The sequence below is a fragment of the Orcinus orca genome, chromosome 12 (assembly GCF_937001465.1).
Source record: "Orcinus orca chromosome 12, mOrcOrc1.1, whole genome shotgun sequence".
Lineage (NCBI taxonomy): Eukaryota > Metazoa > Chordata > Mammalia > Artiodactyla > Delphinidae > Orcinus > Orcinus orca.
The window spans coordinates 37,905,660-37,925,061 of NC_064570.1; the positions used below are offsets into that span (position 1 = coordinate 37,905,660).

Below are 19,402 nucleotides of genomic sequence, written 5' to 3' on the forward strand. Positions count from 1 at the left end.
TTGCTCATTATACCTTCACAAGTACAAGCGTGGTAAACAAAATTGTACACTTGAGAGACTGATGAGATAACCATAGGAAATTCGATGACACTCTATGTTTCTAAAATATAGTTCTTAGAATTCTTTCAGCATAAACATCTTCTAGTCTCCAAAATATATTCATTAAATGAAACTTGAAGAAATCTCTTTATTTTTCTTTAAAAAATCAGATAATAATGTGTCTATGTTAAAGTATTTCTTGAAAATCATTTAAATTAATCTGACAAGCTTGTCAAATTTTGCTTGTCAAGGCAAAATAAGTAAGAATAGAAATGTAGAAAATAGCACTTCATATAAAATTAGTACCTACACTTCATATAAAATTAGTGCTTATTATAATACAAATGTCAGCTTAATTTTGAGGCCAGAATGATTCTTCATCTCATATAACATTGGCAAAAGTGGGTTCTTAAAAAGGAACACTATATGAAAAATACTCTATAAGGAGCATTTGTCCTAAAAACAAGGGAAGTGTGTTTTGCTTCCCCCTGAAAATTCTTAGTCTATTTTTAGCGTCGTAAATCTGCCTCAGCAAAGACTTTGTCTTAGCTAAACATATACCTTTTCAATATAAGAAAAGTTCACCTTAGAAGAGAAAGTCCAGAGGAAATCTGTTCATCCTTATCTGAGAATTATTTTAAAACAGATGTAATAATTATCCTTTATGCTTACTTTTTATCCCAAATTTATTTCATGTTGATCTAGTAAGAAAGGAAATTAAAAATTTTTCCATCCTTTATAGACCCTACTTTATCTTTCTAGTTTATTATCCATGAAAAATTTTAATTCCTCTAATATCCAGAATAATTTTTATTGCTGCTCTGTGAGGGAAAACAGGGGAAGATTGGAAAAACTCTTTTTAAATATGTGTCGGATATTAGTCTTTTCATGGCAGCTACTATCAGTGCAATACAGCACTAGACATATATGTTTCTTTGTGTTAGGACAATTAAGTTGTGACATAAAATTGGAAGAATAATAATAACAAAAATAATATGTTTCAGAACAGGAAAAGAAAGAAAAACATATAGAACCAGGTAACTTTTAAAATTCCTCTATCCTCTTAATTTCAAGATATAAAACTTGCAATTGAATAATGAAATGTGATCAAATGGTATAAAATGTTGAATTTTTTTCTTTTCTTGTTTGATACAGCAAAGCCACCAAAGAAGGAACATTCAGGTGAGTCAGACTGGGGTTGCTGGGGTCTTTCTACCTGATGTCCAAGGTTTATTAATGATGTACCCTCAGACGGGGGTAAGGGCCATGACTGGAAAGGGCAGGAAACCCTTCCATCTTATGAGATGTCTTTTTTCCAAGTTCTTGTCATACGGTTAACACCAATGCCATGTTAGAAAATGGAGGCCAAATAGTACATTACACTCTTGCTACTCACTGTGTGTTCTGTGAACCAGCAGCATTAGGAGCACCTGAGAGGTTGTTAGAAATACAGAATCTCTGGTCCCACCCCAGATCTACTGAATCAGCATCTGCAACTTCCTAAGATCCCCAGTGCATTAGTCAAAGCAGTGTTTGAGAAGCACTATTTTACAGTTTAGGGTAGAAAACAGAAACCAAAATAAAAACAAAACCCTTTCTATTATAAGTGCATCTGACATTGCTTTGTTTTGAAAATATGAAATATTCAATTCCAGCAAATATTCTCTCTCTATTCAAAATGTTATTTAATGACACATCTTGAGTACTCAGGGGAGTTGCAATGAGAGTAGAAGTAGATTTTGTCTTCAGTCAATTTACATTCGAATGAGGGGAAAAAAGTGAACTGACAATCAGACAAGCAGAAAAACACATATACAAACAAGAAACTAAGAATGCAGTAGGTGTAGATACCAAATGATTTTCTTAAAGGTTTCTGGATTTAACTTGCCCTATTTGTTGTTTCAAATGAAAATAAATGCAACTCCTGCTCAAGGAACTGTACTGATTGTGTGTGTGTGTGTGTGTGTGTGTGTATGTGTGTGTGTAAGCTGTCATAACCTCATATAATGTCCATTAGTCACCCCTCCGATCATATTATATTTAAATGGAAATAGCATTTACATTGGCAATACATTAAAATAGCAATTACAATATTATGTAAATACCCATGCAAATCTAGCTCAACTATACTCCCACCCCTGTCACAGACCACAGCAAACTGCAGATTCGAAACCACATTTCTTATTCTTCTTCCAGGTTTGTAAAACTTCCTCAGAAAACCCTAATCCATTTAGGAGTTTCTCCAGCTAGTTCCCATAGCATCATTTTCTTTTCTATATAAAAACACTTAACATACTCTTATAATCATATTACCTTTTCTTTTTTCCACTTTAAACAGTCAGAAATTAGAATATGAAAATTGTTTTTTATATCTTTATCCAAGAGTGCCTATCATAATGTCAGGAACATTTTAGGAACTTGAAAATGTTTGAGTGGATGAAAAGAGAAATATCAAATAGGATAATCATATTTTTAAAAAAATATAAATATGAATGACTTTTAAATAATTTGCAATATGAAATAATCACACATTTCACACTTCACATTAACATTGATATTACTCACCTATGGGAAGGAACGAATGTTTTTGTCTACCTTACAGAGAACAGAGAACAGATTATGTGTTTGGGGGTAACATTCCCATAACTGAGCCATAACACATATTCTCACTTACGTACATACGCAGAAAGCTGAAATAGAACATAATCAGAGAAACGTATAATGGGGAGACATAAAGAATGACTATGGGTCTAATCAGTTTTAAGAGTGTTTTTTTTTTTTGGTTAAATGATTTTATTTTTATTAAAAAAAATTTTTTTATTGCGATATTGTTGTTTTACAATGTTGTGTTAGTTTCTACTGTACAGCAAAGTAAAGTAGAGTTCCCTGTGCTATACAGCATGTTCTTATTAGTTATCCATTTTATACATATTAGTGTATATATGTCAATCTCAATCTCCCAATTCATCCCATCCGCCGCCCCCTTCCACTTTCCCCCATTGCTGTTCATACGTCTGTTCTCTATATCTGTGTCTCTATTTCTGCCTTGAAAACTGGTTCATCTGTACCATTTTTCTAGATTCCACATATATGCGTTAATATACGATATTTGTTTTCTCTTTCTGACTTATTTCACTTTATATGACAGTCTCTAGGTCCATCCACATCTCTACAAATGACCCAATTTCATTCCTTTTTATGGTTGAGTAATACTTCTTTGTATATATGTACCACATCTTCTTTATCCATTCATCTGTCGATGGGCATTTAGGTTGCTTCCATGACCTGGCTATTGTAAATAGAGCTGCAGTGAGCATTGGGGTGCATGTGTCTTTTTGAATTGTGGTTTCCTCTGGGTATATGCCCAGTAGTGGGATTGCTAGGTCATATGGTAATTCTATTTTTAGTTTTCTAAGGAACCTCCGTACTGTTCTCCATAGTGGCTGTATCAATTTACATTCCCACCAACAGTGCAAGAGGGTTCCCATTTCTCCACACCCGCTCCGGCATTTATTGTTTGTAGATTTTCTTATGATGCCTATTCTTACCGGTGTGAGGTGATACCTCATTGTAGTTTTGATTTGCATTTCTCTAATAATTAGTGATGTTGAGCAACTTTTCATATGCCTCTTGGCCATCTGTATGTCTTCTTTGGAGAAATGTCTATTTAGGTCTTCCACCCATTTTTTGATTGGGTTGTTTTTGTTTTTTTAATATTGAGCTGCATGAGCTATTTATATATTTTGGAGATTAACCCTTTGTCCACTGATTTGTTTGCAAATATTTTCTACCATTCTGAGTGTTGTCTTTTTGCCTTGTTTATAGTTTCCTTTGCTGTGCAAAAGCTTTTAAGTTTCATTAGATCCCATTTGTTTAGTTTTGTTTTTATTTCCATTACTCTAAGAGGTGGGTCAAAAAAGATCTTGCTGTGATTTATGTCCAAGAGTGTTCTTCCTATGTTTTCCTCTAAGAGTTTTATTATAATGTCTGGTCTTCCATTTAGGTCTTTAATCCATTTTGAGTGTATTTTTGTGTATGGTGTTAGGGAGTGTTCTAATTTTATTCTTTTACATGTGGCTGTCTAGTTTTCCCAGCACCACTTATTGAAGAAACTGTCTTTTCTCCATTGTATATCCTTGCCTCCTTTGTCATAGATTAGTTGACCATAGGTGCGTGAGTTTATCGTTGGGCTTTCTATCCTGTTCCATTGATCTATATTTCTGTTTTTGTGCCAGTACCATATTGTCTTGATTACTGTAGTATGAAGTCAGGGAGTCTGATTCCTCCAGCCCCGTTTTTCTTTCTCAAGATTGCTTTGGCTATTCAGGGTCTTTTTGTCTCCATACAAATTTTAAGATGATTTGTTCTAGTTCCGTAAAAAATGCCATTGGTAATTTAATAGGGATTGCATTGAATCTGTAGATTGCTTTGGGTAGTATAGTCATTTTCACAATATTGATTCTTCCAATCCAATAATATGGTATATCTCTCCATCTGTTTGTGTCATCTTTGATTTCTTTCATCACTGTCTTATAGTTTTCTGAGTACAGGTCTTTTACCTCCTTAGGTAGGTTTATTCCTAGGTATTTTATTCTTTTTGTTGCAATGGTGAATGGGTTTGTTTCCTTAATTTCTCTTTCTGATCTTTCATTGTTAGTGTATACGATTGCAAGAGATTTCTGTGCATTAATTTTGTATCCTGCAGCGTTACCAAATTCATTGATTAGCTCTAGTAGTTTTCTGATGGCATCCTTAGGATTATCTACCTATTATATCATGTCATCTGCAAACAGTGACAGTTTTACTTCTTTTCCAATTTGTATTCCTTTTATTTCTTTTTCTTCTCTGATTGCCGTGGCTAGGACTTCCAAAACTATGTTGAATAATAGTGGTGAGAGTGGGCAACCTTGTCTTGTTCCTGATCTTAGAGGAAATGCTTTCAGTTTTTCACCATTGAGAATGATGTTTTGCTGTGGGTTTGTCGTATATGGCCTTTATTATGTTGAGGTAGGTTCCTTCTATGCCCACTTTCTGGAGAGTTTTTATCATAAATGGGTGTTGAATTTTTTCAAAAGCTTTTTCTGCATCTATTGAGATGATCATATGGTTTTTATTCTTCAGTTTGTTAATGTGGTGTATCACTTTGATTTATTTGTGTATATTGAAGAATCCTTCCATCCCTGGGATAACTCCTACTTGATCTTTGTGTATAATCCTTTTAATGTGTTGTTGGATTCTGTTTGCTAGTCTTTTTTGAGGATTTTTGCATCTATATTCCACAGTGATATTGGTCTGTAATTTTCTTTCTTTGTGACATCTTTGGTTTTGGTATCAGGGTGATGGTGGCCTCGTAGAATGAGATTGGGAGTGTTCCTTTGTCTGCAATTTTTGGAGGAGTTTGCGAAGGATGGCTGTTAGCTCCTCTCTAAATGTTTGATAGAATAGTTTTAAGAGTTTTAATAGCTAAACATTATTATCCAATATTAAATTTGACAAAATACAATAATTTAAATTTCTTGAAATCATTATCTGTTCATTTCATGGTGTGATTACAGTGTAGCAACTTAGCTGTAATTCACTATGTTTTTAAAATTGAAACAATTGGATAATTTATCGATTCACTTCCTTCCTTTCATACCATTTTGTAGACTTTAAGGAAACTGCATTGGCATATATATAAAACCAATCAGATTCTTAAATAATTTAAAATGGAAAACAAAATGAATGAGTCATGAATGAGCATTCTATGTTGGGAGAAGTTATATGAATATCAGAAAAGAAATCTATGGTTCATGGCATATATTTAAAGTTTATCAAAGAAAATGGCACAGCGTTGTATTTTTTCTTCCTGAGACCTACATTTTTCTTTAGTTTCCAAGGTTATAATATAGTTTTTTTGAAAAAAAAAAAAACTATTTTAGAAAACTATTTTAGAGAGAGACCCAAGGAGTTGTAACTGACTTAGACCTTATTATTTCTTGTCCTTAACAGCTCCAAGTGAAAAACAAGTTAAAGCAAGTATGTTGACTAAAACTTGAGAAAACAAAAAGCATATTTCAGCAGCTTACTCATTTAACTTCTGCTATAGACAGTGCTAATGCTAATATTTTAGGCTGACTTATCAAATGTTTCTTGCTCTGATTTTTTGTTGTGTTAAACTGATATGCATAATTATTCAACCTTGTCTTTTCTGTGAATCAATTCTTATTAAAATTTATCTATAGAGCTTTCACTTGTAAATGTTAATTTGTCCAGGTCATAACCTCTTTTTTGAGTTGTTTATATTTTTGTTTCCCATTTTGCAGAATGATAAGTGATGTTTTCAGTTTCTTAAACACATTAGAAAATTTTCCTAGTGATTAATCACTTGATCAAACCAGGAGGCAACATAATTTGTCTACTATGAAAGTTATTGTGTCTTTAAAGAAAAGGAAACCCCCAACAATTTTAAGTACTGCTCTTGCAATATCACAATTTTCTTTTAAGACTTCTATCCTCAGATTTAGAATAAATATTGACTGACAACTATAGTATACCATGGCATTTGCATCAATAGTGGCTTTGACAATACGTTAAAGGATAAATGCTTTTTTCTTTGTTGGTATTTCTCAATTCAATGAAGTATCTAACAGATGGCCATTCATGAAAATTTAGGCATAATGGCGTATATTTGAGTTTAGAAAAAATATTCTTTTAGCTTCTCTAAGCTTTGTATATAAGATTTAAGATCAAACCTCATTTCTGTGCATTATGTAAATATGTTTACATTTTCCTTTTGATTTAGAGTTGCATAAGTATTAATGATGGTACTAATACAAAAAACAAATGCATGTTTTATTTATTGTCAGATTTTTGAGACAGGGTATATCATTGGTGAATATATCAGAAAAAAATAATATTGACTAGCTTGGTGTCTTTTAAAAAAAATTGCAGTTGGAAATGTTTACGTAGACATTGTAGACCTTAAGGAAAGGTGTAACATGAATCTAAAATTCCAGTTATATTTTCATGACAATTTTTAGTTGAATATAAGCTGATTAGAACTTCATATTACAGAGCATTTAGTATGCTAATACTTAGTCTGTAGAAATGCATAATCAAGAAAATATATAAAACAAAACCGATAATTTTGCAGAACTGGTAGAGGACTCTAGATTGAAGATTACTCTGAAAATGAAAATTTTCTTCCTAGAAAAATGTGACATTTAGATAAAAATATTCATTTGCAATAAAAAAAAAAACCCTGTAAGTTCTGCTATCTATGAAACACTCTCCAATCAAGTTTTGAAGAGATCAGCATCTTTTGCAGGAAATTAACAAATTTAGGTTGCCAAATCATCTTAGACCCAGTATAAAGGTTTCAAAAGAATTAATATTCAATCCCTTGTATGGTTGAACGATTTGGACTTGACATGGGCATTATCTCCCAGTACAAAAGTTAGAGATAATTCATAAATTGTTTAAAATCTCTGCTAGCAATGTGACCATCCATTTCCCCAAATAAGAACTGGTTTTTTTTGGTCTTGAAATCATACAACAGAAGAATATTTACATAGCTTTTATATACAGTGAGCTATTTATAAAGTTAATGCCTAAGGCATATCATTACAAATACTGTTGAAAATTCCTTCTGTCACCCACATAGTAAGGACACATAGTTTTGTGTGTATAACCTGAATATTTAGGATATGATTTTACATTATCTTAAATTATGAGAGCAAATGAGAGAGTGAGATGTATAGTTTAATTAACATAAATTAAGTATTTATGTGATACAATTTCATGGTATTGAATTAAAAAGGATAGGTGAAATTGACAGGACTAGAGCAAGTCCATGGAAAAAGTAAAAGGTAATTTGTCTTTAGCACTCAGTTAAAGAGATAACAAGAATGTGAATTGAATTTGTGGTGTGGAACTGTTTGCTCTAGGTCTTAAGAAACCAAAATCACTGTAAGAAAAACACTAGAGGACACAGACTAGTTTGGGAACTGTATCAGTACAGGGTGGATGTTCTCATGGTACCATGAGCTTGAAGAAAAGGGAAGCCCTTCATGTTCAATGATGTAGCAAGCACTACAGAGGGCACTTAATGACTCCACTTGTAAAGTTATTTGTCAGGGATTATGGGGATGGAGGAAGAGTGCCTTTGACCAATAGAGATGCCAAATCTAGATTTACTATTTCCGCAAGTCAACACAGATTCCTTTATCATCCTGTGTACAGAAATGCCTCAACACACCCAGTTCTCCCTGCAGTCCACTGCACACACACTCCCTCACCCCCACCGCCACATTGGATAGAGACAGAGGGGTTGATGATATGATTAGTCATTTCCAAGGAGGAGGAGGACCAAGACTCACAGGCATTTCAGATCTTTAACACTCCTCTTGGTGAATCAAGAGGGAATGTAGTAGACAGTGCTTAGCAAATATATTTGACCACATCACCCTCTTTTTTCCAAAGAACACTTCAAGGACCAGTATTCATCAAAACCTTGGGAAACACTACCATACATTACTTCGTTCGAGGACCATAGGGCTTTGATCATGCATTCCATGTGCATGTTTGACCAGCCTGTGGTCAGTTTGAATTCTGAGTGAAAAAGACACCAAAGACCAGGTCAGGGGCCAAAGTCTAGTTATTTTTAATTGTGGGCCTAAATTTGAATTAAATGACAATGGTCAGGCATTTTTCATTCCTTGGTTTTAACACTACACTAGATTTTTGTGGTATGCTCAGCCACCAGGCCTGACTCTGCTTATCACCTTAACTACATTTCAATACCTAAATTTGTGAGTCACATATCTATCTCTTGATCTAGTAATATATGTCAGATCATTCAGGAGAAGCCAGTATGCAGAATTTAAAAATAAAACCCCTTTGGATTTATTTAGTTTTATGATGTTAGAAGACTATTTGGGGACAGCTTATGTTAGTTAGAAAGTGGCATGGCTTTTTCGACATAGTTTAAATATTCTGTCATGGAAATTGCTGGGGGGTAAGATCTATGGGCCTGAACTAGTAGATCTGATATCAGGGGTGTGTGTCTAGACCACAGGTTGGATGACATATATGACAGGTATCTCAGTTGTTTAGGGAAATCTGGGTTTATTCATATTATTCTGGAATAATTATTACTAACACCTTCTTTCACCTGCTTAGTTTGGATAATAAATTATATGATCACTACCCAAATCACAGATGATGCTGACTGAATGAACTCAAAATAGTACTGATACAATGCCAGGGGATGGTTTGGGGAGGTTTAAGTGCCAGGAAAACTAGACTGTGAGAAACCTGGGACTGACTTAGATGTTAGGCCAAGATGTGCTTCTTGTTCAATCCCACGTATAGAGCCAAGGTTGGTGTACTGAGTGCCAGCACAAAATTGGAAAAATGTCATGGTTTGGAGCTTAAGAACATTTATCAAGTTTGGTTCAAAGAGATCCAAGCTATATAGATGAGAACTTGCAGAAGTAGAATCTCAGTTCAGTTTAGACATTAGGAAGTAGAGAGGAGGAAGAGAGAATTTCAAATAGAAAATCAGGAATAAATTTTAATATTGTGAAAATATAATAATGAGTACAGCAAAATAAGTATGAAGTATGACTATTGAGACAAGTACTTTGTGACCTGAGTCTTATTAATAAAACAGTGTCATGATACTGTGTTTTCAAGGGAGCATGGTATTGGTGCAGGTCTAAACAAGTTTTCCAAAGGACAAACAGGAACAAAAAGAGACCTAAAATGATTCCACTTGAGCAAAAATCTGATATAAGAAAAAGTAGCCATTTCAATAATTAGAGAATAGAGAGATTATCTTAAAATGTTGCTGATGTAGTTGGTATTCATTGCCAAAATAAAAAAAAAATGTAATTTATTCCTACTTTGTACAATTCCAAAATATCAACTCCAGATGGTTCAGGGACTTAAATGGTAAAAATAAAACAAGCCATTAATTTAAAGAAAAAAGTATAGGAAGATATATGTATATATTTTCTTGAAGTATGGTTGGATCATAAAAATTATATATATAAACTCAAGCTGTAAACAAAAAATCTAATGTACTAAAATGATTACAGTAAAATTTAAAACTCATCAATAGATGCCATAAAGAGATAAAAGACAAGTTACAATTTTGGAAAAGGTATTTGTAGCATATATAAGTAACTAGAGGTTAGTAATGAAAAATAAGTAACTCTAAAAATAAAAAACAAAAAGAGAAAGAACTTGATAGACTAATGCATAGAAAAAATGAGCAAAAGATATGTTAGGATCAAAAAGAAAACAAAACAAGACACAAATTGCCTATAGACATATCAAAAATATTTAACCTCTTAGTAATAATGAAAATGTACTTAAAGCCACAATACTATTTTACATATATCAAATTGACCAAAAATGGAGAAAAATGTTCATTTTGGTGATGGTGATGATATGAAGCAATAGAAACTCTCACATACAGTGTTAGTGTAAAATTTTGGGGAAAAATATGGCTTTTATCTAGTGAAGTTAAACAGAGACACATGCTATGTCCTAGCAATTTCACTTCTAAGAAAATCCTTGCACATTACACCAGGATTCATATACAGGAATATTCATAGCAGCGTTATTTTATAACACATACAGGACATGACCTAGTGTCCATTGGCAGGAAAATGGATACATAATTTGTAGAATACGTACAAGTGGAATACTATACAGCAGTTAAATCAATCAACTACAGTTCCTCATATCAACGTGGCTTGTATAAAAAGTTAAACAATTTATTTAAGTAAACAATGAATCAAATAGGGCAGTAACAAAACCGATAAATGATGAGGGGCACTCCACCATTGGGGGGTAGGGCAAAGGTTTTTATAGAGAATACATGGAAGCAAAGCAAAAATATATATTTAACTGACTATAACATATATTGTCTTATTTGGGAAAATTAGTTATTTGGCTAAATAACTAAATAATTTAGTTTGTTTAGCTTATGATAATTGCTTTTGAGTATCACTCAGATTTGAGATAAATCTAGTTGACTCTGGCTTTGGTTTGTTTAGGTAGACCACCAAAGGCACTAAAGCTACCCAAGTCTAATGGCCATCTTGTTAAACAATTTTAACACTGAGTCTCAGCACACGTTTTAAAGGAAGCAAATTATAAGAATTAAAAAGTATAAGTCAATTTATATAGTTATATCACTAAACAATATAATTCAATCTGTAAAAAATGGCCTTAGCTTTGTTTTAGAGGTAAATTCATGTAATAAAAAATGTACAGGAAAATAAAGAAATTATTAATACAAAATATAGGACAGTGATAATTCTGAGATGAAGAGAGAGGTATGCAGTGGTAATAGGACAAGTAAGAGGTTTCAAAGTCTTTGGTGATATTTTATTACTTAAGTTTACAGGGGGTTACAAAGATGTGCATTTTTTATTGCCATTCATTAAAATATGCACATATGTTATCACATATGTTATACACCTTTATGCCTTTCATTTATATTATATCTTTCACAATGAAACAATCTTAAAAAATAGAGAATGAGAAGATAGAAGTGGTGACACGGAGTATAGCAGCTCTCTGGAGACCATGGTGGACCACAGAGAGATGAGGTAGTTGAGGTAGGGGACACGTAGGAGTGAAGGCCGTGGTGGTCTGAAGTTATAAACGGTGACATTTTGTGTTTCTGAGCTGATGTGAAAGCATCAGTGAAGTGGAAAGCAGATGAAGTAGCAGAGAGAGGCAGTACTTGCAAGAGTAACGTCATTGTCTATGCAAAAGGAGTTGGGATGCAGGGCAAATTTGGAGGAATTGGTATTAAATAGGGAATGATGATCCTATGGGTCTGGAAAGAAGACGAATGGTGCTGGTATGTGCTGGTGAGGTGGTGAAAAGATGAGATAGCCTAGTCTGCTTCTACTTTCTCTATGAAGATCCCAACAGCAACTTGCTTTTATGTTACAGGATGTTGGAAGTTTGAGAAAGGAGGGGTATTCATGAACCACTTGACTAGAAAAATGAGAAAGTAACTTCACTAGGTCTGTGGTAGTATTGCTGATCAGTGCTGGGCACTCTGTTACACACTGTGACTAGACATTTGAAGTCAGATCTGCAGCAGATGGGGGCCTTCCTGCAGTTTGGATGGCGGCTCAGGTGGCAGGCATAGAGTAGGTTTGGTGTTTTGGCACATGTAGTGGATAGAATTGCATCCCCTCAAAAGATATGTTGAAATCCTAACTAGTACAGTACCTGTGAATGCAAGCTTATTTCAAAAAATGGTCTTTAGTGGTGTAATCATGGTAAGATGAGGCTATACTGGATTAGAATGGGCCCTAAATCCAATGACTGATGCCCTTTTAAAGAGAGGGAGATTTAGAGACACAGACACATTCAGAAGGAAGGCAGCCGTATGAACATAATGGGAGAAATTGGAGTGATGCAGCTACAAGTCAAGGAATGCCGAAGATTGCTGGCAACCAACAGAAGCTAGGAAGAGGCGAGGAAGGATTCTTCCCAAGAGCCTTCAGAGCGAGTTTCAGAGGGCCTTGGCAACATTTTAATGCTGGACTTCTAGCCTCCAGAACTGTGAAAGAATAAATTTCTGTTGATTTTAGCCACCTAATAACTTAAAGGCTGCCCTAGAAACTTAATATACCAGATGACTATGGAAACAAACAATAAGTGAATGATTTAACCATGGTTTATTTAAATATAAGCTTGAAAGAAGAAAAGTGAGGACATAAGGGAGATCTGGAGCATTGAGAAACTGGTAAGGTCAAAGGAATGAAAGTATTGATGGGGTCAGAAACTACTTAGAGGAGGTTCGTGAGTAAGTGAACTATAACAGGAAGAGTGGTGGCAGGGAATAGGAATTTTGAAATCAAAGTCTTGGCAGCAAAGAAAAAGTCCAAGATACTTTTGGTAGTGATCAGAGAAGTGGGGTCTCCAGTTTTCAAAAGTGAGAAGGTCAAGGAAATGAGAGATCCCATGGTTGTATGGATTGTGTCTATAAGTGACTCCCAATCCTGGTTAAATAATAGAGTATCTTGACAAGCTTACAAATAGACAAATAGCCAGGCCTACCTTATCCCAGACTCATTAACTCAGAATCTCAAAGCTCTGTAGTCCTCCCCAGATCTACTACGTCTGAATCTCACAGGCTTATAAAAACTCCCCAGCTTGGTCTAGTGTGAAGCCTGGGTTGAGAGTGGTTCCTAATGAAAAATCACAGTAGTAATAGTGGAGCAGATAACTATGTATAGAAATATTCAATAATTAATGGGACACAGGCATAATGCTGGTTAATGACAGCAATAGAGCAAGACAGAGCCGGTGCAACCTGATACTGTGGACTTCAAAAGAACTGAGATTTGGAGGAAGCAAGGAGATAACAATCCATCAGAAGTAATAAGAAGTAAGGAGAAGTCATAAACATCATTTATTAATTTAGTTAAAAAGAAGAAGTAAATATACGTCACCTCCAGACCCTTTGGTATATAGGGGAAAAATAAACTGTCTCTATTTTGGAAAACCATTTGTAGGGGATGTAGTGTCCTTAGGGAACTAGTTTGGTTAAAGGAAGAAAGTCAAGTGCACATTTTGAGAAGAGGCTGAGCATTTAGGGATGTGTGCTATGATAGAGATGACTCAGTGGAAGGACTTTGGAAAAGAGTCTGTTTTTAGGAGAAATACGAAGCCATATAGGCTGTTTTCTGCTGGAAGCCTAGGCTCATGGTAGTACCTGAGGCTAACAAGTTTGGGGATTTCAGGGACATTAGTCCTGATTGTGTATTAGGGGAAGTGTGGTAATTAGTTTCCCAAATATGGCCAAGACCAGCAGCATAAGCATCACCTGGGAACTGGCTAGAAATGTAAATTCTTAGGACGTGCCCCAGATCTACTGAATCAGGCCCGTATCTGTGTTTTAACAGCCCTCCTGAGTGACTCTGATGCATGCCAATTTTGAGAAACACTGGTCTAAAGTCTTTCCTCAAAGCTATATAACAGCCAGGGATCTGCTTAGTCCTGGAGCTCCAGGTCTTGAAACAGCCTGAAGAAGTCTTATTTACATGACTTCTTGCCTGAGCTCAAACAGTGAAGCTTGTGGTATCTAATATTGTGAAATTAAAACCTGAAAGTGACGTGAAGGTCTCCTGACATCTGATCTCTCTCACAGCCCAAGGTCTATGGCACAGGGAGGACAAGGGGGCATGAAGACCCCTGTTTACTGGTTGTTCCTAGAGCCTCAGCTGCTGAGTGAGTGCATATGAGTAACAGGGATTATACACATGTACTAGTAAGAATAAAACTAAAACTACAAATACAGGTGTCCAAGGGCAACAGCCTTGAATAATCAAAAGCTAATAAAATGAGTAAATAAACTTTGTAAAAATTTACCAGCTCATTGTCATTTTCTAATTTTCGTATGGATCAAAGAAACTTCCACTTTAATTAGCCTTGATTTGAGGTCTAACATTTTGCACTAGGACCAGCATTTCAGATTATATTTTTGGAAGAGCTCTCCTATCTTCCTGTCTTCCACACTAGATATTCAGAGAAACTCCAGAAGCCATTTTGGCCTTTTTCAATTTTTTTCTTTTTCTCTCTCCAAAGCAATATTCAAATGGAATTTTCTGTAACATTATGGCTAATATTTTATAATATAAAGCAAATTGATTGAGGTCAATTATGGCTTGCCATCCCCATTGTTAAAGGCTAAACAAAGAAGTCTTTTCAAGTGCTCTTCCCCACAATTTATGCATTATTTAAGATTTGACTATAAACTAATAAATTAGTATTCCAGTGTGATTCTGTGGAATAAGCCACCTTTTTTATGGTCACTATTTATATAAGCATAAAATTTAGTACCACCAGAATTGTATCTTGAAAGAGAATTTCTGCATTGTTATTTAAGGAAGTTCATTAGTTACAAAAAAATTCAAGCTTATTCTAGCGTGGTTTTCTCTGCTGCTTGCTTTGCTCTCAGGTGCCACATACGTTTTATCCTTTGGGCAGTTTTAGTCTTGTCTGACTTAGAATACTATAAGATATTGACCTCACATGTCTGATATCCGTTTCTCATTTTCAATCTCTGAATTTACAGAAACTGAACGAGCCAAAGAAGAGGTTGGTGCTGCCTCAACTAAAAAAGGTAAGTGCAGCTTAAAGAAAAAGATGTCATGACTATAACTTCTTTATGCTAACTCAATGTATTGTTTAGTGCTTAAGAAGAGCTCTGTTTATTGATTTTACTATTTCACTGATATGGAAACCCACTTTTAGTTTTTGAAAAATTGAAGAAATGCTGCTGTGTAAGCTCAATGGGATCCCAGTCATCTGGAGAGCATTCATATTCAATATACTGATCTATAAGGTTAGCGTTTGAGCAAACGAAACTTTGACTAGTAGAACTTACATGAACAGTGTTTGCTTTGTGCAAGAATAGTATCAAATTTAAGTTTAAATTTAAGTTTTCAAAGCTATGCCTCTTGTCATGTCTAATCAGAAGCAACTATTACATGAATATTGACTCCTCTCAGTAGACACTCTAAAGAATATCTTTAAGAACATTAATACATGTTAAAAATATTCAATATGATGAAACATTTACATATTCTCTATTCAAAACAAACTGGAACAATTTTGAAATTTGTGATTCTGTTTTACACATAGAAATGAAATCAGTAATGTATTCAATGTCTTGGAAGAATCTCAAGACACAGCTTAACAACCCTATCCTCAACATACACTCATACACACACACACACACACACACACACAACAGGAGTACCCTTTCACATACATGCCACTAAAATGGCATCACATTTTTCTCCTTAAAAAATCTTTTATTGCATATGCTCTATAAGAGAATATATATCAGGACTATAGGGAGTTATAAAATATATATGATACATATCCACATTCTCAACCCCAAGCAACATATATATGGATATAAATGAATACATGGATCTAAATTTATATATTAGTTAATCAAATATAAATTAATATATATTAGTTATATAAATTAATGCATAAATTACTACACATGTATGTCTAATGAAAGACAAAAAATTAAATGATACTTAAAGGAAAATATAAACTACTATAAGATAATACTTAATTAGAAGCAATTGAATTATTGAGATTAATTGCTTCCCTTTCTCAAATACAGCTCTATTTATTATTCTGAATTTATAGTAGATAGGAATAAAATCTGTCTCCTAGATAGTTCTTTTCTTAGTAGTTAATATATGTGTGATGTCATTTTTGAGGTAAGTTATCACGATACATGTTTCATTGACATCTTTTACTAGGTATCAGTTTTTCCATAAGTAGCAGAGCCATGAATTTATCGGAAGTCCATATTAATATATCTCATTCTTTTATGGTGTCTTATTTTGAAATCAATTTTTCTTGTCAACATTAAATGGAATGTGTGGGTAAAACTTGGGTGCTTCAGGATGGATAATGCCATGGTATCAATGACAAGACTAAGAGTCTAAATATAGATTCAGAGGAAGTCACAATCTAGGCATGGATACAGGGTATATGGATCCAGTAAGTGAATGTAAGGTCAGGACATCTATATGTGTTGAAAGCAAGAACAAAAGTGAGACAAAATTGTTTTCAAGATCTTCAGCCATGGGTGAGACCAGTGGATGTCCAAATAGCAGTATATGGGTTTCATCTGGAATTAGATTTCAGATACTGAGCCTCAGGGAATCCTTGATTGTGAAGACGGTCTGGAGGCAGAGTTAAAAAGGAAAGATTCAATAACCAGTAAGTGACCCATGCACAGACTCTGAATCACTTGGAGCCTAGATATTAGGGCAGAAATACAAGCACACATAAATTGGAGTTTAATCAAGTCAAATTGGAGTGAGCAGAGATACTGAATTGATATTGAACCATCAGTTAGTGAATTCACTGGAATATTCAACCAAGAATGGTCTCTGAGTTTAGAGTAAGGCCAGACATATTGGTTGGGATTAGGTAGACCTGATTGCTAGGCTTAGAGTGAAATATAAGGAGAGAAATAACGTTTTATGAAATTAAACTATTGGCATTAATTACTTTGACTCTAGTTTGTCTTAGATCTCATACCTCAATCATTCATTTAAATATGACTCTGCATATTAGATTTCCTCTCAACTGTAGAATGAACAGAAACAAATGTTCCTTCCAAAGCCAGCATAAATATTTTGAAACTCAGGTAGAGCTTTACCAATTTGACAAGTTACATATAAAAGTCAAAGGAGACGCTTCTCATTTGTCAAGTAGTTTTCATTTCTCCTCCTCCTCACTGACAATCAATCACACATGAAAATATATATTACTTCATCATACATTTAGTAACCAGTCCCTAACCTCCACAAAACTCAGTATATGTTACAAGATGTCCACCTTTTAGTCCCTTTTAAGTAAGTAGAATAAGATCGTGATTTGGGTTTTCTTTATTTGTTTTTAAGATACTGGAAATTGTTGTTCTACACTGAGGCTTGAATTAGGAACCATGTGTGCAATGTTAAGTGGAAATTACTGATTTTCTGATTGTTTTAAAATTTTCAAAGTTAAAAGATAATTTAATGTTTTAAATTAATTACAGTGTGCCAATTTATATCTAGTATAATTATTTGATCTTAAGCCTGCTTTTAAGTCGTATTTTCTTTGGAGATATATAGTATTTAATCATCAATATGATAATCCTCTTACTGTTTTATATTTGGTTTGCAGCTTTCAAATCATTTTCACTTTCATTCAACATATATTTATGGATCACATACTATGTGAAAACTTAAGGAAAGATTCAGATGTTAATACTATTCTTGAGCAATTAAAGATAGGGAAAAATATGAATCTTTATTGAGTCCCTGAGTTGTTTGGACCTTAGTTTTTGCTATCAGCTAAAGGTTTTCCATATTATCATAGTTCATGTTTGAAAGCCAACAGGGTAAAGCGATAAATACAGATAAAGAGCCGTAGGAATTTAAAAATTATTCTTACCTGAGGAAAAGCAAAACATTTATTATACAAGGTGACTTTAGAGTCAAGCCTTAAATAACAGATAGAATTTTGTTATGTAATAATTAGTTGGAAGGGTATCTTGGGCATAGGTAACAGAGGAAGGCAGAGTGGTGGGAAATTGCAGGATGTGTATGAGGAATAACAAGAGTCTCAAAAACACAGTATGAATTAGTACAACCTGTGCTAATAATTCAGTAAAGGGGCCTGATTTTTAAATTGGACTCTACTGCATGGACAATAGGGAGTCAATGAAAAATTGTAAGTATAGGAAATAACACTCAGGTATTTGCTTTAGGAAAGGGCAGGATAGTTAGGAAGCTTTGGCAATAATGTAAGCAGCGTGCATTAGGACCTGATATTAGTTATGAGATTGGAAAGAAGGGATATTTTATAAGCACTATTATAAAGTAGATTCAGTGGAATTTGACAATCGACCAGCTTTGGAAGAGGAAAAGTCAGAAATTATTTAATGACAATAATAAGTTTTCAGACTGGGTGCTAGAAGAATATTGTTGGTATTTATCATAAAAATGAAGAAGAAAGATAAAAATAGTTTGGTGAGAGAAGACAAGACTAATTTTAGACATATTTAAATTATAGTACTGTGGCACATGCAAGTAGCAAGTAGGTGGCTCTAAATGTCAGACTAGAGCTCCAGAGAGTGACAGAACTGGAGATATATCTGTGGGTGTCCTCTGCGTGGGTTAATGGTGGAAACAGTAAGAATCCATGAGCTTTTCATGGATTCTGTTCTCGAGAGAGGACAGGTCTGGGATGTTCTCTGTTCTCGAGAGAGGACAGGTCTGGGATGGAATGCTAGAGAACATTTGCAGGAAGAAAAGCAAGGAGAGTCAAAGAGAAAAAGCAGAAAATAGTGACTAGAAAGATCAGAGGTTAAAAAAATGTAATTGTTATAATTGCATAGTAACCAAGGAAAATAAACGCTTTCAATGACAAGGTGGTTGTCACCAAGTCACTGGATTTGTCAACTAGATAATTATTAATGATGTTCAAAAGAGAATTTTCTGGGGAGTGGCACAACTAAAAGCTAAATGATGACAAATTGATTGAGGGATGATGAAGTGAAAGATACAGGCACTGATGCTGAAGAATATTGGTTAGGAATAAAACGATAAATAGGATAGTAGCTTGAGGTTCTTGTTTAGTCTATATCAATTTCTATTTTAATCTCCGAGGTAAAGTGTTTATCCTCCTCTTCAAGACCAGTCTCTCCATTTGGGTCTTTCTTGATCAGTCATTCATGCTCTTTGGTGGCATTATGTTCTTTCTCCTTATTGACTTTTTTTTTTTTTTGGCGGTACGCGGGCCTCTCACTGTTGTGGCC

At 34.3% G+C, this 19,402-nt stretch overlaps 1 protein-coding gene across 16 annotated transcripts in view; it reads left to right on the forward strand.

Moving 5' to 3' along the window:
* The window catches only part of TRDN (triadin), a 380,671-nt gene that overhangs the window by 249,005 nt on the left and 112,264 nt on the right, over nt 1–19,402 (forward strand). For 12 of the 16 annotated variants that reach the window (XM_049695258.1, XM_049695261.1, XM_049695250.1 and 9 more), the window contains 4 exons: nt 1,044–1,076; nt 1,195–1,221; nt 6,031–6,057; nt 15,137–15,184. In XM_049695258.1, the coding sequence (XP_049551215.1) occupies nt 1,044–1,076; nt 1,195–1,221; nt 6,031–6,057; nt 15,137–15,184 (135 nt within the window). The remainder of the gene's footprint in view (nt 1–1,043; nt 1,077–1,194; nt 1,222–6,030; nt 6,058–15,136; nt 15,185–19,402) is intronic. The other 4 variants (XM_049695255.1, XM_049695257.1, XM_049695263.1 and 1 more) reach the window with 1 other exon arrangement.